The sequence below is a fragment of the Salmo salar genome, chromosome ssa24 (assembly GCF_905237065.1).
Source record: "Salmo salar chromosome ssa24, Ssal_v3.1, whole genome shotgun sequence".
NCBI classification, from domain to species: domain Eukaryota; kingdom Metazoa; phylum Chordata; class Actinopteri; order Salmoniformes; family Salmonidae; genus Salmo; species Salmo salar.
In genome coordinates, this window is record NC_059465.1 from 23,832,458 (window position 1) to 23,855,562 (window position 23,105).

The 23,105-nt window shown below is 42.9% G+C and overlaps 3 protein-coding genes across 4 annotated transcripts; 1 reads left to right on the top strand and 2 right to left on the bottom strand.

Annotated features, from left to right (window-relative positions):
- Positions 1-12,220: 12,220 nt before the first annotated feature.
- On the bottom strand, positions 12,221-15,984 carry LOC106585512 (coiled-coil domain-containing protein 157). Its single transcript, XM_045706645.1, has 10 exons — positions 15,828-15,984; positions 15,694-15,736; positions 14,989-15,518; positions 14,773-14,850; positions 14,488-14,657; positions 14,147-14,323; positions 13,804-13,972; positions 13,427-13,578; positions 13,130-13,227; positions 12,221-12,959 (listed from the first exon to the last, which is right to left on the bottom strand). The coding sequence occupies exons 3-10, from the start codon at positions 15,239-15,241 to the stop codon at positions 12,704-12,706; spliced, it is 1,353 nt and encodes a 450-aa protein (XP_045562601.1). The 5' UTR covers positions 15,242-15,518; positions 15,694-15,736; positions 15,828-15,984; the 3' UTR covers positions 12,221-12,703.
- Positions 15,985-16,081: 97 nt separating this feature from the next.
- On the bottom strand, positions 16,082-16,518 carry LOC123730368 (coiled-coil domain-containing protein 157-like). The gene has a single exon (XM_045706646.1). The coding sequence runs from the start codon at positions 16,331-16,333 to the stop codon at positions 16,082-16,084; it is 252 nt and encodes an 83-aa protein (XP_045562602.1). The 5' UTR covers positions 16,334-16,518.
- On the top strand, positions 16,497-23,052 carry LOC106585510 (splicing factor 3A subunit 1). Of its 2 annotated transcripts, none has more exons than XM_014171796.2 (15): positions 16,497-16,742; positions 18,426-18,535; positions 18,633-18,840; positions 18,979-19,236; positions 19,596-19,670; positions 19,778-19,928; positions 20,060-20,259; positions 20,430-20,544; positions 20,684-20,991; positions 21,155-21,406; positions 21,514-21,721; positions 21,877-22,031; positions 22,192-22,293; positions 22,422-22,493; positions 22,591-23,052. In XM_014171796.2, the coding sequence occupies exons 1-15, from the start codon at positions 16,698-16,700 to the stop codon at positions 22,690-22,692; spliced, it is 2,361 nt and encodes a 786-aa protein (XP_014027271.1). In that variant the 5' UTR covers positions 16,497-16,697; the 3' UTR covers positions 22,693-23,052. The 2 variants fall into 2 exon arrangements, with proteins under 2 accessions (XP_014027271.1, XP_014027272.1); XM_014171797.2 differs by having other exon boundaries at positions 16,529-16,742; positions 18,985-19,236.
- The last annotated feature ends 53 nt before the right edge of the window (positions 23,053-23,105 follow it).

Here is a 23,105-nt window from a genome sequence, read left to right on the forward strand (position 1 = left end):
GGGTGTTTTGTCAGACTATGCCAGCCATAGGACATCTCTTATCCTCATGAGGCCTCTGTAATCCGACAGATTTGCAGCAGTCCCTGCGGTTGCCCAATAGCTTGATCTAGATTACACACACACACAGATCACTCTCACTCACAGTGCTGGATTACACTGACCGCCTCAGAGAGGGATTGCACTCTCACACCCAGTTACTCACTACCCTCTCTGATAGCACAGTGTTCGAGAGGGCAGTAAGATTTCATGACAACGTAACAGTGTCTCAATGTGATAATTGTAACATTCCCATAGCTAAAGTTTTCAGTCAAATCCTGAGAACTGATTATTTTGTTACCCATATAAGGTGTATATTTGTCTGTTTGTCACGTTTGGAGATTGCGGTAAAACATCTACCATTTATTTGTATATTAATAATGTAACTACAACATTGCCTTGATGTTATTAGCGTTTTCTATATATCACAGTCCTTAGAATGATGAAAAATAAGCATGAGTCCCTCACTACCGGCTACCAACCTCACAAGTGTCTGTAGCTCACCTCTTATTTATCACTATTTATTAATTATTGTAAACATACATATTTTAAACATACATTTGATTATGTAAATATATGACACATGCAACCAATGGCCTTAAATATGTTTTCATGGTTACAGAATGATTCCCAAAGCATACGTGAAATGTAAACAACTTTAGTTGTTCAGGGAGCTTTTCTCCTCTATCCAAGTAGTTTACCCTGTTATAATCTCAGTATTTATTCATCGGATATTATATTCTAAACTGCTATATTCCATTCAATTGATTTCAACAACAGATACAGCCTTTGAAATAATCAAATGTTGGTGGATGTGGGGATAACAACATATTAAATGGATTTTTGTACAACTTTGCACATAGTTTAAGATTTTAACTGCAAACGACTGTATGTGTCTCTCTACCAGTGTGTCTCTGTTTTTCCTGCGTGGGCAAGTGACAGGTGTTGACATTATGGTGCTTTTGGCAAGCTGAACATTTCCTCACCTCGATGAGTTACGTTTTCTGTCTTGTGTGGCAGTAAGCACAGTGCGCTATGAGCTCTGACTGTACCTATGTACTCTGTACTTACACATCCAAATTGTAAGTATTTTTTTGTTGTATAAAGTCTAAAAGAAGCTGTGTTATTTCGTGACAAATAAATGTTTTGAAGCAGCATTCTGAATATTGTTATTATTACAGGGTTTCTTGCCCATACTATTAACATAACTAAATAGATTATACACTGTCCATTTAGCTTTTAGAGATAAGTACTGTGTGTTAACAATTAGGCTAAATCAGTTTGTCAAGCAAGAGACAAGCATACCACAGGCAACACATTAAAGACACTCCAGCTACAGTATTTATTTTACTTTTTCCATTGAAAAATTATATTACAAGTATAAATAGAGTAAATTACACACACTTAAGGGTAAACAATTGTGTTTTTCTAGACACAATTGTGAAATTGAAGGAGTTGGTCTGATGGGTGCTCTCTAATGTCATGCCCCCCCCCCCCCCCCACAATAGAGCACAACAGAGGCCACCCGCCCACTTGTGCCATGTTATTTGGTATTTGGTATTTTATTAGGATCCCCATTAGCTGTTGCAAAAGCAGCAGCTACTCTTCCTGAGGTCCACACAAAACATGAAACATAATACAGAACATCATTAGACAAGAACAGCTCAAGGACAGAACTACATACATTTTTAAAAAGGCACACGTAGCCGACATATCAATGCATACACACAAACTATCTAGGTCAAATAGGGGAGAGGCGTTGTGCCGCTAGGTGTTGCTTTATCTGTTTTTTGAGACCAGGTTTGCTGTTTATTTGAGCAATATGAGATGGAAGGAAGTTCCATGCAATAAGGGCTCTATATAATACTGAACATTTTCTTGAATTTGTTCTGGATTTGGGGACTATGAAAAGACCCCTGGTGACATGTCTGGTGGGATAAGTAGTGTGTCAGAGCTGTGTGTAAGTTGACTATGCAAATATTTTGGGATTTTCAACACATTAATGTTTCTTAAAAAGGAAGAAGTGATGCAGTCAGTTTCTCCTCAACTCTTAGCCAAGAGAGACTGGCATGCATAGTATTTATATCAGCCCTCTGATTACATTTAAGAGCAAAACATGCCGCTTTGTTCTGGGCCAGCTGCAGCTTAACTAGGTCTTTCCTTGCAGCACTGGACCACACGACTGGACAATAATCAAGATAAGACAAAACTAGAGCCTGCAGAACTTGCTTTTTGGAGTGTGTTGTCAAAAAAGCAGAGCAGGTCTTTATTATGGCTAGACCTCTCCCCATCTTTGCAACCATTCAATCTATATGTTTTGACCATGACAGTTTACAATCTAAGGCAACGCCAAGTAATTTAGTCTCCTCAACTTGTTCAACCGCCACACCATTCATTACCAGATTCAGCTGAGGTCTAGCACTTAAGGAATGATTTCTACCAAATACAATGCACTTAGTTGTAGAGATGTTCAGGACCAGTTTATTACTGGCCACCCATTCCAAAACAGACTGCAACTCTTTGTTAAGGATTTCAGTGACTTCATTAGCTGTGGTTGCTGATGCGTTTATGGTTGAATCATGTTTAAAGCCAGTGGCAGATCATTGGTAAAAATAGAAAAGAGTAGAGGGCCTAGAGAGCTGCCTGCAGTACACCACATTTTACATGTTTGACATTAGAGATGCTTCCATTAAAGAAACCCTTTGAGTTCTATTAGATAGATAGCTCTGAATCCACGATATGGCAGAGGTTGAAAAGCCATAGCACTTAAGTTCTCAACAACAGGTTATGGTCAATAATATCAAAGGCTGCACTGAAATCTAACAGTACAGCTCCCACAATCTTCTTTCAACCAATCATCAGTCATTTGTGTCAGTGCAGTACATGTTGAGTGCCCTTCTCTATAAGAATGCTGAAAGTCTGTTGTTAATTTGTTTGTTTTGTCAAACACAATTTTTTTCCCAACAATTTTCTAAGAGCTAGACCAACTGAAACTGAAGCCTCGGGAGTCAAGGTTGCTGATAGGCTCAATAGGATGTGGTGATAAGTATTTGGCGTGACCTTGAACAATAAGACACTAACAAAAGGTGGGATCCTCTGAATAGGCACACGATACAATTGCAATCAGTCGATATAATCAACAACTATCATCAGAAATCAAGCGATATGAATCAGACAGTGGGGCACCGCCTGACCCACTAGTTGGTCAGAAGTTTCAAATCATGGTGTAGATGTATTGTAGATCCAATAGCACTCAAGAAATGTTCCTGCCTACTATGGATCATATTAGCGGGCTATCCAACACTTAAAAGAAACACCCTCGTCCACTTATCCTCGCCTTATATCTTTGGGGGAATCCCCATTGCCATCTTGGGGAGCGGTCCAAATGATTAGCCAAGCAGGGGAAGTTTGCAACTTAAGGCCCCCCTCCCTCATTTTTAGTCGAGATTGCGAGTGTACAATTATGTTCACTCCGGGCCTGAAACTACCCATAATTCAATTTGCGACAATTGCACATCCGCTAAGAAAAGTCAGCGAAAACTTAAAAACAAAATCAATGGAGAAGTCAACATACAAGTCTAAGTAAAAATGAATGTAAATAAGTTAGAAATTGTGCTACTAATGCACATGACGGCACAAACACGTCTCGTAAAAGGTAAATATGTTTTTGTTTGGAAATAGTAGAAATAAAACATTTTCCTTTTTCAGAAATTCCAGCTAGGCAGGCTAACGTTATTTAGCTAATTCATTTGCTAGCTATCATACAGTAGGTGTATATTAATAATTATATATTTAATATAAGTAGACATGCACTCATAGCGCATATAAAGCACCCACAAGCTACAGGTGGCTGAAAACACAATCATCGCGAATGCGCTTTTGTTTAATCATTACCCGTTTGGGGGAAGTAGGCTGTAATTCGATGATAAATTAACAGGCACCGCATTGATTATATGCAACGCAGGACAAGCTAGTTAAACTAGTAATATCATCAACCATGTGTAGTTAACTAGTAATTATGTTAAGATATATATTTTTTTATAAGATAAGTTTAATGCTAGCTAGATACTTACCTTGGCTCCTTGCTGGACTCACATAACAGGTGGTCAGCCTGCCACGCAGTCTCCTCGTGGATTGCAATGTAATCGGCCATAATCAGCGTCCAAAAATACCGATTACCGATTGTTATGAAAACTTGAAATCGGCCAATGCGATTAATTGGTCGGCCTCTAGTTCAGGTCTGGAGTTTGGGCTGGCCATGACAGGGTCTTGATCTGGTGGTCCTCCATCCACACCTTGATTGACCTGGCTGTGTGGCATGGAGCATTGTCCTGCAGGAAAAACCAATCCTCAGAGTTGGGGAACATTGTCAGAGCAGAAGGAAGCTAGTTTTCTTCCAGGACAACCTTGTACGTGACTTGATTCATGCGTCCTTCACAAAGACAAATCTGCCCGATTCCAGCCTTGCTGAATCACCCCAGATCATCACTGATCCTCCAAATTTCACAGTGCGTGCGAGACACTGTGACTTGTAGGCCTCTCCAGGTCTTGCACCCACTGTGAAATTTGGTGGAGGATTCGCTCGGAGGCGTCCGCATGGTCCTAATGCACACCGGGGGGGACAAAAATGCCATTTCAAAATGTAGGGGGGACATGTCCAGACGTGACGCTTGGCATTCAGGCTAAAGAGTTCAATCTTGGTTTCATCAGACGAGAGAATCCTGTTTCTCATGGTCTGTGAGTCTTTAGGTGCCTTTTGGCAAACTCCAAGCAGGCTGTCATGTGCTTTTTACTGAGGAATGGATTCCGTCTGGCCACTCTGGCGCCCGGAGAGGATGGCTGCCGTTTATGGGCTCTTAACCAACCATGCTATTTTGTTTGTTTTTTCACATTTTTTGTAACTTATTTTGTACATAATGTCTCTTATGACCGAAAAGAGCTTCTGGAAATCAGAACAGCGATTACTCACCTTGAACTGGATGAAGAATTTCTCTTTAAGGAGTCGGACCACAGGGATTTACTCCAGACACCCGAACAGGCCCTCATCCCTGTCATTCGCAGGAGAAAGAGACGAAAAAGATATCGCAGGGAGAGATCGGGGTGCCTTGTGAAGATCCGCCGACGAGTGGCTAATCTGCCCTTGCCATCCATACAACTGGCCAACGTACAATCGCTGGAAAATAAATTGGACGAGCTACAAGCATATATCTCCTACCAACGGGATATTAAAAACTGTCATATCTTATGTTTCACTGAGTCGTGGCTGAACAAAGACATGAATAACATACAGGTGGCGGGTTATACACTGCATCGGCAGTATAGAACAGCAGCCTCTGGTAAGACAAGGGTTGGCGGTCTATGTATATTTGTAAACAACAGCTGGTGCACGATATCTAAGGAAGTCTCGAGCTATTGCTCGCCTGAGGTAGAGTATCTCATGATAAACTGTAGACCACATTATCTCCCTAGAGAGTTTTCATCTGTATTTTTCGTAGCTGTCTACATACCACCAAGACGGCACTCAATGAGCTGTATACCGTCATAAGAAAACAGGAAAGCGCTCATCCAGAGGCGGCGCTCCTAGTGGCCGAGGACTGTAATGCAGGGAAACTTAAATCCGTTTTACCAAAATTCTATCAGCATGTTAAATGTGCAACAAGAGGCAAAAACACTCTAGACCACCTTTACTCCACACATAGAGACGCGTACAAAGATCTCCCTCGCCCTCCATTTGGCAAATCTGATCATGACTATGTCCTGATTCCTGCTTACAAACAAAACTAAAGCAGGAAGTACCAGTGACTAAGTCAACAAAAAAGTGGTCAGATGAAGCAGATGCTAAGCTACAGGACTGTTTTGCAAGCACAGACTGGAATATGTTCCAGGATTCTTCTGATGGCATTCAGGAGTACACCACATCAGTCACTGGATTCATCAATAAGTGCATCGATGACGTCGTCCCCACAGTGGCCGTACGTACATATCCCAACCAGAAGCCATGGATTACAGGCAACATCCGCACTGAGCTAAAGGACAGAGCTGCCACTTTCAAGGAGCGGGACTCTAACCCAGAAGCTTGTAAGAAATCCTCCTATGCCCTCTGACAAACCATTTAACAGGCAAAGCATCAATACAGGACAAAGATCGAATCATACTACACTGGCTCCGATGCTCGTCAGATGTGGCAGGGCTTGCAAACTATTACAGACTACAAAGGGAAGCACAGACGAGAGCTGCCTAGTGACACGAGCCTATCAGACAAGCTAAATATCTTCTATGCTCGATTCGAGGCAAGTAACACTGAAACATGCATGAGAGCACCAGCTGTTCCGGACGACTGTGTGATCACGCTCTCCGCAGCCGATGTGAGTAAATGACTACCGACCCATAGCACTCACGTCTGGAGCCATGAAGTGCTTCGAAAGGCTGGTCATGGCTCACATCAACACCATTATGCCAGAAACCATTATGCTAGACCCACTCCAATTTGAATACCACCCCAACAGATCCACAGATGATGCAATCTCTATTGCACTCCACACTGCCTTTTCACACCTGGACAAAAGAAACACCTATGTGAGAATGCTGTTCATTGACTACAGCTCAGTGTTCAACACCATAGTGCCCTCAAAGCTCATCACTAAGCTAAGGACCCTGGGAATAAACACCTCCCTCTGCAACTGGATCGTGGACTTCCTGATGGGCCGACCCCAGTTGGTAAGGGTAGTTAACAACACATCTGCCACGCTGATCCTTAACCCGGGGGCCCCTCGGTTGTGTGCTCAGTCCCCTCCTGTACTCCCTGTTTACTCATGACTGCACGGTCAGCCATGACTCCAACACCATCCTTACGTTTGCCGATGACACAACAGTGGTAGGCCTGATCACCAACAACGATGAGACAGCATATAGGGAGGAGGTCAGAGACCTGGCTGTGTGGTGCCAGGACAACAACCTCTCCCTCAACGTGATCAAGACTAAGGAGATGATTGTGGACTACAGGAAACGGAGGACCGAGCACACACCCATTCTCATCGACGGGGCTGTAGTGGAGCAGGTTGAGAGCTTCAAGTTCCTTGGTGTCCACAGTACCAACAAACTAACATGGTCCAAGCACACCAAGACAGTCGTGAAGAGGGCACGACAAAACCTATTCCCCCTCAGGAGACTGAAAAGATTTGGCATGGGTCCTCAGATCCTCAAAAGATTCTACAGCTGCACCATCGAGAGCATCCTGACTGTTTGCATCTCTGCCTGGTATGGCAACTGCTCAGCCTCCGAACCCAAGGCACTACAGAGGGCAGTGTTAATGGCCCAGTACGTCACTGGGGCCAAGCTTCCTGCCATTCGTGGACCTCTATACCAGGCGGTGTCAGAGGAAGGCCCTGTAAATAGTCAAAGACTCCAGCCACCCTAGTCTAGGTCCAAGTGGCTTCTAAACAGCTTTTACCCCCAGGCCATAACACTACTGAACATCTAATCAAATGGCTACCCAGACTACTTGCATTGCCCCCCCCCCCCTCCCCCTTTTACGCTGCTGCTACTCTCTGTTATTATCTATGCATAAGTCAACTTTTGTCCCCCCCAACTCTACCCACATGTATATATTACCTCAATTACCTCAACTAACCGGTGCACATTGACTCTGTACCGGTACCGCCTGTATATAGCCTCGCTGTTGTTATTTTACTGCTGCTCTTTAATTATTTGTTACTTTATTTATTTCTTTTTTTTTTATTTAATTTTTTCTTAAAACTCAATTGTTAGTTAAGAGCTTGTAAGTAAGCATTTCACTGTAAGGTCTACACCTGTTGCATTCGGCGCATGTGACAAATAAAATTTGATTTGATTTACCATAAATGCCTGATTGGTGGAGTGCTGCAGAGATGGTTGTCCTTCTAGAAGGTTCTCCCATCTCCACAGAGGAACTCTGGAGCTCTGTCAGAGTGACCATCGGGTTCTTGGTCAACTCCCTGACCAAGGCTCTTCACCCCCGATTGCTCAGTTTGGTCAGCAGCCAGCTCTAGGAAAAGTCTTGGTGGTTCCAATCTTCTTCCATTTAAGAATGATGGCGGCCACTGTGTTCTTGGGGACCTTCAATGCTGCAGAATTGCAAAAATCAATGAAGCTGGAGACTCATATCTCCCTCACTAACTTTAAGCATCAGCTGTCAAAGCAGCTCACAGATCATTGCACCTGTACACAGCCCATCTGTAAATAGCCCATCCAACTACTTCATCCCCATATTGTTATTTATTTTTTTGATCCTTTGCACCCCAGTATCTCTACCTGCACATTAATCTTCTGCACATCTATCACTCCATTGTTTAATTGCTAATTTGTAATTACTTCGCAACTACGGCCTATTTATTGCCTTACCTCCCTAATCTTACCTCATTTGCACACACTGTACATAGATTTTTTCTATTGTGTCTTGACTGTACGTTTGTTTATTCCATGTGTAACTCTGTTGTTTGTGTTGCACTGCTTTGCTTTATCTTGGCCAGGTCGCAGTTGTGAATGAGAACTTGTTCTCAACGGGCCTACCTGGTTAAATAAAGGTGAAATAAAAAAATATATACGTAGACAGGTGTGTGAGTCCAATCAAGTGGTAGAAACATCTCATGGATGATCAATGGAAACAGGATGCACCTGAGCTCAATTTCGAATCTTATTGCAAAGGGTCTGAATACTTATGTAAATAAGGTATTTTTTATTATTTGAAAAAAAATTCAAAACCTGATTTTGCTTTGTCATTATGAGGTATTGTGTGTAGATTGAGAATTTATATTTATTTAATCCATTTTAAAATAAGGCTGTAACGTAACAAAATGTGGAAACTATCCAAGGGGTCTGAATACTTTCCAAATGTACTGTATGCACCACACATGCTGCAAGACAAACACAGAGTTCCTTCAGAAAGTATTCACACAACTTGATTTTTTTCCACCTTTTGTTGTGTTATAGCCTTAATGTGTTACATCCTTTAATGTTTTGTCACTATTATTGCTTTACCTTCCAAACTCGATATATCTGTTTCACTACCCCCTTGTGGATAATTTTGCTACGTGCGTTTGGGAGAAGTCAGCAAATACACATTTGTGAACCCAACAGTGTTGGAGAAGCTACTCTGAAAATACAGTTCATCAAGCTACCAATAACTTTTTCCAGTGTGAAGTAAATCTACACTAAAGCTACCCTTTAGAAAAATATAGTTTACTTAACTAAAGTTACTTTGAAAAAATAGTTAACAACATCCAAACTACTTTGATACATTATCATATCTAAATCTAAAATGTCATAGACTGCAAATTGCAAGAATAGATCACTCTAGTCACAATACTAACCCAAGGAAAAAAAGGAAGGTTGTACGGAATAAAACTATTCCAAGACAACAATCCTGTTTGCAACAAGGCACTAAAGTAATACTGCAAAACATTTGGCACAGCAATTCACTTTTCGTCCTGAGTACAACGTGTTATGTTTGGGGCAAATTCAATACAACACATTACTAATTACCTCTCTCCATATTTTCAAGCATAATGGTGGCTGCATCATGTTATGGGTATGCTTGTAATCGTTAAGGACTGGGGAGTTCTTCAGGATAAAAAGAAACGGAATGGAGCTAAGCACAAGCAAAATCCTAGATGAAAACCTGGTTCAGCCTGCTTTCCACTAGACACTGATAAATGAATTTCAGCAGGACAATAACCTAAAACACAAGACCAAATCTACACTGGAGTTGCTTACCAAGGCAATGAATGTTCTTGAGTGGCCGAGTTACAGTTTTGATTTAAATCTACTTACAAATCTATGGCATGACCTGATAATGGTTATCTAGCAAAGATCAACAACCAATTTGAGAGCTTAAAGAATGTTGAAAATAATAATGGGCAAATGTTCCACAATTCAGGTGTGGACAGCTCTTAAAGACTTACCCATAAAGACTCACAACCTGTGGCGACCCGTCATTCATGGCATGTGAGGCAGAGCTTCTTTTTGGTTGCCTGTTTTGCATGTTATTTTGGCATTAATACGTGTCACATATCAGTTTGCAAACAATTTAAAAAACAACATTGAGTTAATAAAGCCGAATACAAATATGGTCTCTTTTTTGCTTTCTTGAGTAAGGCAGCTGCAAAATGCAGGTTTCAGCCTAGCTCAGCGCTTTCTGTGGTGGTGGGGCAGCCAGCGTTATCTAGTTGCGCCGTGATTGGCTCAGAGTTCTGTCACTCATGGGGAAACTACGTCACCCGAAAATCTACTGGGAGAGCTCGACAATTCAAGCCCCTTGGGTGCTGCCATAGCGTTACATTAGTTCCCATCCAAGAATCCTCATGGTCATTGGCCACAGATAAAATTACATCAAATCACGTTATATCTACAGTAACTTTGATTGAACTGATTATGTCAACATCATATTTTCAACTGCATACTTTCATTCTCCATCTGAGGATATGACGGAGCCAAGTGACTTGGTGTATAGAGAGAAGAGGGCCTAGAAGCGAGTCCTGGGGGACACCAGTAGTGAGAGTACATGGTGCAGACACAGATCCTCTGCACGTCAACTGCTATGAAGCAGCCTGCAGGTAGGATGCAATCCAAGAGTGTGCAGAGCCTGAGACGCCCAGCCCTGAGAGGGTGGAGAGGAGGATCTGATGGTTGATAGTGTCTAAGGCAGCAGATAGATCTAGGATGAGAACAGAGGAGAGTCAGCTTTGGCAGGGCGGAGAACCTCCGCGACACAGAGAAGAGCAGTCTTGGTTGAGTGATCCATCTTGAAGCCTGACTGGTTAGGGTCAAGAAGGTCGTTCTAAGAGAGATAGCAAGACAGTTGGTCAGTGACAGCACGCTCAAGTGTTTTGTAAAAAAGTGATGCCGGCTTTAGGAGGCCTTATGGTGCTTTCAAGACAACTGGGAAATAAAAAAAAAAACAAGATCGAATCATGACGTCAGTGATTTTCAGGTTGGAAAGTCGGCGCTCTAGAAAAATGCCAGAGTTTCCGACTTGGAATTCCGAGTTGGATGACCATTCAAAAATATATCCCTGACGCGGCACGTATTTTTCCCAATCAGAGTTCCCAATCAGGTAAACACACAGAGCCACACCAGGTTGTCACCATGACTTGTATTTTACCTAGGAGGCCTCTCCCTGTTTTAGACTGACAATTTTAAGATATTTAAAATTATTTTTGCTGTTTGTGCTTGAGCACATTCTTTATTCATGTGCTTAAATAATTTATGGGCTTTAATGGGCTTGTTATGCTCAGTTTATTATTGCTTTACCTTCCAAACGAGATAACTGTTTCACTACCTCCTTGTGGATAATTGTGCTAAGTGCATTTGGGAGAAGTCAGCAAATACACATTTGTGATCCAAGCAGTGTTGGGGAAGCTACTCTGAAAATACGGTTTACCAAGCTACCAATTACTTCACACTGGTATAAATTAATCTACACTAAAGCTACCCTTTAGAAAAATATAGTTTACTCAACTACTTTTTCAAAGTAGCTTTAGTTATGTTCAAAAGGCTGTGAATTATTGTAGTTAATCATATCAGTAATGTTAGTTAGTCATATCAGAGCTGTAGCTCCGCCCACCGGTGAAGTGGAGCATAGCATGCTGGGCGATCTCCAGCTCAGAGAAGATCAGCTCGAGAGTAGTCAAGTGAGAGAAAGTTCCAGCCATCCTTGTGTTTCCCCACCAGTTAGCTTTCATTGTTAGCCAAGGCCAGTGTGTGTCCTTGTTGGCATACCACACACACACACACACACACACTTTGGTTGAAGCAAGTTGCCAGACCACTAAGTGCCTTAGCCCATCCATACTACATACACTGTGCGGTGCAGTTCCGTGCCTGAGCATCTTCAGCATTATTAAACCACCTCAACTGGAATCCTACCTGTCTGTCATCTGTGCCCATACCTTCACACGGTAGCGAACACATAAAGTAAAACCTAACCTAAAGAATACACAGTCCACCAAGTCCTCACTTACAAGTTAACTACATCCAAACTACTTTGTGATAAATTATCATATCTAAATTTGAAATGTCATAGACGACAAAATGCAAGAACAGATCACTCTAGTCAGATGTTAACAGAATTTGTAATTTAGCCTATTAAACACAAACTATGTTTCAAGTGAGAATTAGGAAGGTCTGATGCCGAAAAAGTAGAAAATTGTCTACTTCACCCATATTTTATTTTTGCAAAAAGGTTGTGGGTAGTTCCAGTAGTTAGCGACACCGCTACATGGGGGAAAAAAGTTAAATACTACTTAAAACACTACCAAGATTAGAATTTAGTTCAACTACCACCAAGCTACTACAAAATGCACTACTCCCCAACACTGGATTCAGCGCAGAAAAATGATTAACACAACAGTTCAAGAAATAAAAAACATGACACCACAGTTGTATTGTGTATGAATGCAAATACATTTTCAGGCAAATAGTAACTTCAAGCCAGATCAATGTTGACAAAGATCCTGAAATCTATATCTTAGCTGTATTGTTTCTCTGCCTAAATCATCTGTGTCTTATCACAGTCTCCTTATGGAGATGCCTGACATACACTTCAAACAACAGCCTCTTTCAGCCCCCGTCTCTTTGAGCATTGTTATGCTCCAAAAATTGTCACCATGAGGTTGATCATCAAGTGCTGGATTCACTTCTTCCTCTGGTTCATGCAAACAGAGCGGGTTCTGGAGGCCTGGCGTATCCTAGTGTAGGTTCTGGCTGCACTGGTGTCTGGGGAGAGCCGGAGGGTCTGCTGGTGCACCAGAGATGTAGTGGAGGTGGCAGAGAGTGACGAGGTAGCGGTGGACAAGTGATCCCGAGGCCTCATCTCCATAGGGATGGCCCCTTCATCTGCTCCCTTCTTCCTCACTCCATGTTTCAACAATCCTGCACTGGAGGTCTGACTGGGATGGACAGAATGAGAGAACAGATGAAGAGTCTGTCGGGATGTATTTATGAAAACACTACTAGAATTAATAATACACCCTACATGCTAAGGTAGGATTCAATTTTTGTTGTCCCTGTATTATCTGCAAACATAAATGGATATGTTCTTTCTGCGGTGTTGACTTACAGAGGGCTGTGTGGTACATAGGAGGTGGGTTTTAGCTGGCTCTCTCTGGGTGTGTCAGGCAGAGACTGGGTGAATCCACAGCTGCTGGAGCAGGTAATCTGTAGAGATTGCAATGTGTTTAATGTTTACAACTGTCCTTATCATTGTTCAAATCAAATCAGGTGTATTCAATGGATCACAACATGCAGTAGTTCTCCAGCAGCAGTTTTGAAGTATTATCCCCTTAGCCCCTTTCATCAGTTTCCACGGTCAACACACTTTACACGAAAGGAGTAGAACTGTCCCCTGGACTCCTACCTTGGACTCCACCATGGAGGCCCCTAGTTGGGCTCTATCCTTCAGTTTCACCAGGCTACTGTGCAGGGTGCTATTCTCCTGCTCCAGAACCCTAATCCGAACATAGTTAGCCTGAAACTGCTGCTCCATATCCCCAAACACATCCCCTGTGCCTGAGACAGAGTCAAGTCTTAGATTAGAATATGCACAGAGCTGTGACAGGCAGCTTGACATGGTGATAGCATAGTCAACATACTGTAATTGTAACCAGGTCTGTGTGGTAACTATTCAAAACCAAATGTAAGTAAACCCACACTGGCAAACAATACAGAAGTCAACAAAGTCAACATGGTGGGTCAACACAGAACACATTGGGTTATTTAGGGAAATGAACATACTCTGTGGAGATCCCTGAGGCAGGGGGTTGAGCTCCGGGAACGCCACCAGCAGCCTCTCCCTCTGGGCTAACTCCTGCACCTCTCCTCTCAACTGATTCACACTGTCTTTCAGCTCACCCACGTGACTCTCCAGTCTCTGCTTCTCCTGCTGAAGCTCAGAACACAAGGCCTCAGGGAACGCAGCGGCAAGGCAGTTAGTTATACACAAATGATTGTTCTTTGGAAATGAAATAGGGTAATATATATGCTATGCTGAAATATGTATCTGCCCAATGTATGCAAGCAGCACTATAAAATGAACTACATGAAACATTGCATTGCGGACTGACAGGTAGTAATATACCTGTTCTTGGGTGAGCTGGGTTTCAAGTTGGTCCTTCTCCTCTGAGATGTGTGTCAGTCGTTCCTGTAGGTCTGTCTGTCGGTCCTCACTCTTCCCCAACTGTCCCTGAAGCTCCTCACACTCCTGGTCCAGAGCATCCACTCGCTCCAGCAGAGACCTCTGCTTGGCCTGCAATGACTGTTGAAGACACAGAGTGAGACTGTGCAGTAACAACTCACTTAAAAGACACAAATCAGTGTTTTTAGATGAAGTCTTTAAAACATCTACTAGTACTGCCCCAGGTCTGGTTTTCAAGACTGCCCCCATGAGTACCCAACTCGATACATGGTTGTTATACTGACCTCCTGTTGGCGACAAGCATTCTGGTACTTGGATTTCTCCTTGTCAAGTAAGAGCTGAGTAGTGGACAGTTGAGCCTCCAGCACTTGTGTCTTCTCCTCTAATTTACTCCGTGCCTCTTCCTCTACCTGCATGGTCTTCACTTCCTGATGTAGCTCATCTCTCTCACACTCTGACAAAGAAAGGACAATGTTTCGCAGTTTTTCTGTTCACAACAATTAGATAACTTGGGCTCTCTCCTTCTGCTCCTAAAACATCGGACATGGGGTGGGGGTGTTTGTCCTTACCGAGTTGGTGTAACCTTTCTTTTAGCAAACTAATCCCTGCCTTCAGTTTGGAGTTGCTATCCTCCAGGGACACGGTGCCTAAAAGAGACACATTTATATTGTGAATAGGATGAAAGCACTTTTACTCTTGAAATGTTCTATTATTTTGTCTCCCTTCAAATATATTGTTGTCAGCAAGGTTTCCACTCTGTCCTCACTTGTTGAGTACTACTGTACCTCGCCTTAGCTCCTCATGTTCTTCCTGCAGTCTCCTCTCTGTGTCCTCCCTGGATAACTGGGCCTCCTGCAGTCTTTGCTCCAGCTGTTTTTTGCTGGCTTGGTGCGTTGCCCTTTCATGCTTCAGTTCCTCTTGTGCCCTACCCAGCTGAGCCCTGAACTCCTCCCGTTCCCTTTCCGCTGCCTGAAGGCTGTTTCTGAGAGGCTGCACTGTGGACCGCACCTCCAGCAGATGCTTACCCACCCGGCCCATGTCCCTGCGCTGCTCTATGGACCACTGGGACACATCTCCTGCAGTCAGACGGCCCTGCGCCAGGGTGTCATCCACAGCCACCAGAAGGCGCTGCAGAGAGGAGGGAAGGCCCTCACTCCGACACAGCTCCACAAGAGCATCACCAGTCTCCCTCAAACTGGACTGGACCTGAGCACAGGCATCACAGGGGACAAGGGATGACACTACTGTCTGGCAACTTACATTACAAGTGTCCGTGGATATAAGGGGAAGGCAGGAGGGGATGCTGCTTGCTGTTCTGTGAGTGGGACAGGAGAGGGAGCCATTTAATATTTTCTGTGGAGGACACAATGGAGTGCTTGCTGCTGTTCTTGAGGTACAGTGCTGAGACACTATTGATGGAGACTGTGGACAAAGATCACTTTTTGTGTTCAGAAGTGAGGATGCTGAAGAAAAAGTTGTATTTTCCTCACATTTTGGAGTTTTGATCACTTCTTGAATATCTTGCTTCATGCTCTGAATAAGAGAGGGAAACAACATGGTCATAAGATATGCATTTAGCTATTGTATGTGAAAAATAAACACCAGGTGTGCTTTGAAAACTCACCGCCCTCTGGTTGCCAACCTGGATCAAGTTATCCCAATAGTGTCTGACTACAAGGCCAATTGATACACATGGACCTTTTTGCTGAATGTTTTCTCTCTTCTGTCCCAACTTCAACTGCTCTGCATGGGCATTGAAACTTTGCAGCAGGAGCAGCAATCTAGGGGAAATAAATGGATTACAGTCATGTATAATCATTTCCAACTATTCCCTATAGCCACATCAGATCATTACAATAAGTCATATTGTACAATAACTTACCTGTCAATCACCAACTCCAGCAAAACAATATGTGAATGCTGATTGAATTCCTCTTCCCCATCAACAAAGTCGTATTGTTCTAATAGCGACACCAGGTCCAGATTGCATGAAAGCTTATCTGGGAACTTCCAGGAGGGGAATCGAACTGGGCCTGTCCTAGAGAAGACATCGAGAACAGCACCTTGAAGATCTATTAAATCTCTCCGGAGGCTTTCAACGCAGTCCTGACGTCCTAAGAGATGTGTCATATTGACAAGCCTTAGTATCTTGCACTCTTTCCCTCATGGATTGGCTCAAGGCACTTTTTGTTGTGCCTTCAGGAAGATGCTGTGACAGAGAGCAGAGCTGAGTTGGATGTTGTCACTTTATTTCCATAGCGACCTGCTAGTAGAACTGCAAATCCCATAATGCTTAGATGTGTTTCCGGAAGTAAAATTCCTCCATTCCAGGTTGGTCAACGGACGAACAACGGTCCAATTTGGAAATGGTTTTGTGCAATTAAATCAGTTTCTAGATATAGCTATAGTACCACAACAAGTAGTGTAATTGTGAAAAGAACGAACCTCACTTTTACGTTTTACCAGATAAGCCAAGCAAGGAATTGACGCAGCCATGCCGCCTGGGCCTGTACAAATTGTTCAACTGGAGCCCAACAGGGTAAGATCTGGTACATTCCATCCCTCTTTATCAAATCAAAGTGTATTGGTCGCATACACAATTTAGCAGATGGTATAGCGGGAACCGCGTAATGCTTATGTTACTGCTCCTAACAATGTATTCAAATGTCAATCGAGTACACAAATAATACAAAATAAATAAAGATCAAGAAATGTCTGCACTAATCTAGCTACGTTAGCTAATCAACAACCCAAATAGCACGAACAGTAATCCGAATGGAATCAATAAACATGTACACCGGATGACTTTACACAAGTTGTACTAAGAATGGTACTGGTATGAACAGCAGTAGATGAGTTTGACTCAGAATCTGGGTTTACAGGAGACGTTCTTCAATCCCAGCAAGCAGTCATTCAATTTGCCATTCACCAGTTTTTCAAGCTTAAAAATGTAAAAATACGTTCGGTATTTACCAAAGAGTTTTGCCGAGCAACTACTGCCGTCCCGGCTGGTACTTCCAAAAAGTAAAAAAAAATATATATATATAAGTCTAAATAAAAAGTTACATGCAACCGAAAAAATGTATTGTCTGGAAATAATCTATTGTTTATCTAAAGTATTGTTTTTTTAGCAAGTGCGCATGCAACTCTTCTGCACCTCCTGCAATATTATAAATGTAATTAAAATACACTAAGGCCTTTATAGAAATATTACAATCACTGTAAAAACACTGTATTGTCTAGTTAATCTACTTACATGAAATATTATTGCATTCTGTGCAGCACTGGTGAAACAACAGATTGATATGATGTTCATATGCTCAGTAGTGGACAAATTACTCAATTGTCATACTTGAGTAAAAGTAAAGATGCCTTAACAGAAAATGACTCAAGTAAAAGTTACCCAGTAAAATACTGCTTGGAGTAAAAGTCTAAAAGTATCTGGTTTTAAATGTACTTAAGTACAGTGGTAGACACAGTTCTCAATTGTCATACTTCAGTAAAAGTAAATGCTATACATCAAATTCCTTATATTAAGCAAACCAGATGGCACCATTTTTATGTTATTTTTTTTATTACAGACAGACAGCGGCACACTCCAACAATCAGACATCATTTGCAAACACAGTATTTGTGTTTCGTGAGTCCGCAAGATCAGAGGCAGTAGGGATGACAACACGTTATATTGACAGGTGCCATAATTCTTTCCTGCTTTAGCATTCAAAATGTAACGAGTACTTTTAGGTGTCAGGAAAAATGTATGGAGTAAAAAATCAATTATTTTCTTTAGGAATGTAGTGGAGTAAAAGTAGAAGTTGTCAAATATAAATGGTAAAGTACAGATACCCCAAAAAACTACTTAAGTAGTACTTAAAGTATTTTTACTTAAGTACTTTACACCACTGCATATGCTGTGATAAAATCAATTATCTTTCCTGCTGCTGGATCAGCCGACCTGTGCAAGGCAGCAGAAAGGAAGGGGTAAACCTCTCGCCAAAATCTGTCTAAAATAAGCCTAATGTGTTCTCTATGGGCTTGTTTTGGACCTTAAGTTGTTGCCCGCCTTTGGGACAATGACTCATTTTTAGGTTGGAGACATGATCATCATCTCATTATATATACATCTCTCTAATAAGCCAGGTAGCCTCGGATGCTTCAACATGACAATATTTGTAAAGCCTCACGAGACAGGTAATTTCTGCATTATATATTGTTTCAACAGGCAGATGAGTCAACAGAGGAAACCCCAGCAACGAAACCCATAGTTGGGATCATCTATCCACCTCCTGAGGTCCGAAACATCGTCGACAAGACTGCCAGTTTTGTAGCCAGGTTGGTTTTTCAGTCTCATTCTCAGTCGTGTTTTTATAAAATCGTATGACCTCATATTGCAATGGTCATGCATCCTTTTCCTTCCATTAATTCTCAGGAATGGACCAGAGTTCGAGGCAAGGATCCGTCAGAATGAGATCAACAACCCAAAGTTCAACTTCCTGAACCCTAACGACCCTTACCATGCTTACTACCGCCACAAAGTCAATGAATTCAAGGAGGGCAAGGGCCAGGAGCCGTCTGCGGCCGTACCGAAGGTCATGCAGCAGCAGGCCCTGCAGAACTCACAGCAGCTTCCTCAAAAGGTGTGCCTTCCTAGGCATTTGGTGGTTCCTTATCTATCGGTTTATAAATCACTGATTGTCATTTGTTCACTGTAAAGTGTAAGACGTGATTGATGCCTAAAAAGAGCTATTCTAAGTTATGGTTTCCTTTACCGGTAGGTGCAGGCTCAAGTGATTCATGAGACAGTGGTGCCAAAGGAGCCTCCACCTGAGTTTGAGTTCATTGCTGACCCTCCTTCAATCTCAGCATTCGACCTGGATGTTGTTAAGCTGACAGCCCAGTTTGTTGCTCGCAACGGGCGCCAGTTCCTCACACAGCTCATGCAGAAAGAACAGCGAAACTACCAGTTTGACTTCCTGCGACCTCAACACAGCCTCTTCAACTACTTCACCAAGCTGGTGGAGCAGTACACTAAGGTACAGCGTCATACCAATTATTCTTGATTGTGGCATATACCTTGTTGAAATATATCATTACATTTTTTTTTATTTGACCTTTATTTAACTAGGCAAGTCAGTTAAGAACAAATGTTTATTTTTAATGACGGCCTAGGAACAGTGGGTTAACTGCCTTGTTCCGGGGCGGAACGACAGATTTGTACCTTGTCAGCTCGGGGATTCAATCTTGCACCCTTTCGGATACAAGTCCAACGCTCTAACCACTAGGCTACCTGCCGCCCATCATATGATAATTTGTCTTGTTAGTAGTATAACATGTCTTCAGCTGGTTGTGTTGTGATGCTCACCTGTGTTTGTCTTGGGTCTTTTCCCCCTAGATTCTGATCCCTCCCAAGGGACTTCTGATAAAGCTGAAAAGAGAGTCTGAGAACCCCAGGGATGTGCTGGACCAGGTATGTCCCTGAAGCTTTGATGTATGGTTTACCCACCATAAGCTCTTAAAATGGCCATAGTCTATAATTCCATGCAATAACAGTTTATCTCCTGGCTTTACCAACAGGTGAGGTACCGTGTTGAATGGGCGAAGTTCCAGGAGCGTGAAAGGAAGAAGGAGGAGGAGGAGCGGGAGAAAGAACGTGTGTCCTACGCCCAAATTGACTGGCATGACTTTGTAGTGGTGGAGACCGTGGACTTTCAGCCTAATGAACAAGGTAGAGAAATGAACTGTCACCCAGACAAATTAATATGAATAGATAGTTCATTTTCGGTTCCTGAGAGATTGTTATCCACCGCCTGTGTCACTAGTTTTGTAATGATGGTGTTATGACTTGTGTTCCAACAGGCCACTTCCCCCCACCCACCACACCTGAGGAGCTAGGAGCTCGCATCCTGACCCAGGAGCGTTATGACAAGTTTGGAGAGAGTGAGGAGGTGGAGATGGAGGTTGAAAGTGAGGATGAGGAGGACGATGAGCGGGAGGAGCGGGATGATGGGCGTCCCACACAGCCTGATCAGGACACACAGCTGCAAGACATGGATGAGGTTAGTAGACACAGACCTGTTTCAGTATACACACACACACAGTAGGATGTCATTAACAGCTTATTCCTCCTTAACAGAGTTACTGATTGAACATGAATGTAATATTACTATTATTAGGAAATAGTGTAATCAATGTAGAGTCACATGAGTCTTTGATGCCTTCTGCCCAGGGTTCTGATGACGAGGAAGATGGCAAGGCACCATTGCCCCCAGACAACCCCATGCCACCCCCACTGCCCCCTACTCCAGACCAGGTCATTATCCGCAAGGACTATGACCCCAAAGGTGAGAGGGATTCCATCATCAGGAGCTAAACACCCCTTATGCTAGATGTTTTAATATCATGTATGACAATAAAGGACAGGAAAATACATGCATGTTCTTCATTCGTCCTTGCATTTGATACATTTTTCTTGCCCTGTAGCCTCCAAGCCACAGCCTCCAGCCAAGACTCTGGATGAGTACCTCATCTCTCCCATCACGGGTGAGAGGATCCAAGCCAGTAAGATGCAGGAGCACATGCGCATTGGGCTACTGGATCCCCGCTGGCTGGAGCAGAGGGACCGGGGCATCAGAGAGAGGCAAATCGAGGACGAGGTTTACGCCCCTGGCATGGACATTGAGAGCAGCCTGAAACAGTTGGCTGAGAGGCGTACTGATATCTTTGGCGTGGAGGAGACAGCCATCGGTAAGAAGATTGGAGAAGAGGAGATCCAGAAGCCTGAGGAGAAGGTGAGTGCAAGTGGAGAAGGAATAGCCATTTGGTTTTTTTGTGTAAAAGAAATGTCTAAGCGGAATCGATTACTAGTCATTAGGTTGTAATCTCTAATCTCTAACTTAATTTCATTGTCATTATGTGGTCAGAGTTTTTACTTAACGCACCTTTCTTCCTTAGGTGACCTGGGATGGACACTCTGGCAGCATGGCGCGTACTCAGCAAGCAGCACAGGCCAACATCACCCTACAGGAGCAGATTGAGGCCATTCACAAGGCCAAGGGACTGGTGCAGGAGGATGAAAGCAAAGAGAAGATTGGACCGAGCAAGCCTGAGCTTTACCATCATCACCAATCACCCCTTATCTCCTCTGCCCCCCTTCTGCCCAAACCCAGTCCTCCAATGAACACGATGGCTCGAGCCCCTCCTTCCGTAAGTTGCTTTCTTGTTCAATAGAAGTGCTAAAGCATTTATTTTCTGTAACATTAATTTGTCAATATATAAGGTTGACTGTTTATTTTTCCTTGTGAATCATGCAGATGCCGCCCCCTGTACGCACCACTCTCCTGTCAGCTGTGCCTGTGATTCCACGGCCCCCCATGGCCCCTGTGCAGATGCGCCTGGCCCCAGGGCAGGTTCTAACACCCATGCCTCCCATGATGCATGCTCCCCGCATCAACGTGGTACCCATGCCCCAACCACCTCACATGATGGCCCCCAGACCACCCCCCATGGTGGTACCAACTTGTAAGAGAACCATTGCTATACTATTCCCACAGTGTTAAATACTTTGAAATCCAATTAATGACTTCAGAAATATGCAGTGCAACAAATTACTTGATTTACTATTTTTAAGCATGTTATTGATAGATTGACTGATTTTAATCTTCTTTCCTGTCCAGCATTTGTCCCTGCCCCTCCTGTCCCGCAGCCCCCCCGCCCTGACCCGCAGCCACCTTCCCACCCACCCCCACGCCATGATGATGAGCCTGCCAGCAAGAAGATGAAGACAGAGGACAACCTTATACCAGAGGAGGATTTCCTCCGCATATACAAGGTTTGTTCACCTATTAAATGTCAAGGACAAATGGCAAAATGCGGTAGTGTGAATGATCCACGGCTGTATTTTTATATGCCATGTCGGTCATCCTATGCTTGCTGTTGGTAGTTCTGTATATTGACATGTAAGGGTTATTCTACTGTATATTATTTTATAGGGTTCAGTGTCGGTCAAAGTACAAGTTCCCAACATGCAGGACAAGACGGAATGGAAGCTAAGTGGACAATCGCTCAATTTCACTGTCCCACTCACAGATCAGGTATGTTAGTAGTTCACCCACCATTCCACTCTCCCTTTTACCCATACAGTATATATTCTCATGAGTGCACATCCATGAAGTCAAATTTTCTGGAATGTTTCTGAACTTCCCATTCTATCTCACCTCAGGTATCTGTTATTAAAGTCAAAATCCATGAAGCAACCGGCATGCCAGCTGGAAAACAAAAGCTACAGTATGAGGTAAGCATTGTTTCCATTTCAATAACTGTATGTGTAAATGTAAACTGACATGACTGGTTATCATTGGAGTCATTTACATCTATCACTTCTATTACAGGGAATTTTCATCAAAGATTCCAACTCGCTGGCCTACTACAACATGAACAACGGTTCAGTCATACACCTGGCACTGAAGGAGAGAGGTGGGAGAAAGAAGTGAACATCCCCTCAACAGGTTTCTCTGCCATACGCAACCAGTTTGCGACATTTTGTTATTTACCCCCAAGTAATTATTATAAAGTCAGAAAAATGGGGGTAAAATAGCAACTTTATCAGAGCAGCTCTCTCAAACGATTTATGTCCTTTGTTGGTCATACCAATTGTAAAGAATGCTTGAGGCGTAGTCTATAAATAAACTCTAATTAGTTTTGGTTTCGTATTTTAAGCTTTGATTCTTTTCTAAATGTTAATTGTATTGTTTAAGGGGATTGTATGCATGCTGCTGGTTTGCAGGTGGTTTCTGTCCAGATTTTCCAGCCCATGTCAGTCCATCAAATAAAGTAATAAAATGTCACCATTATGTCATTTGAGTGGGTTCAGTATTTTGAATGGGCCATACTGTCATGGTGTGCA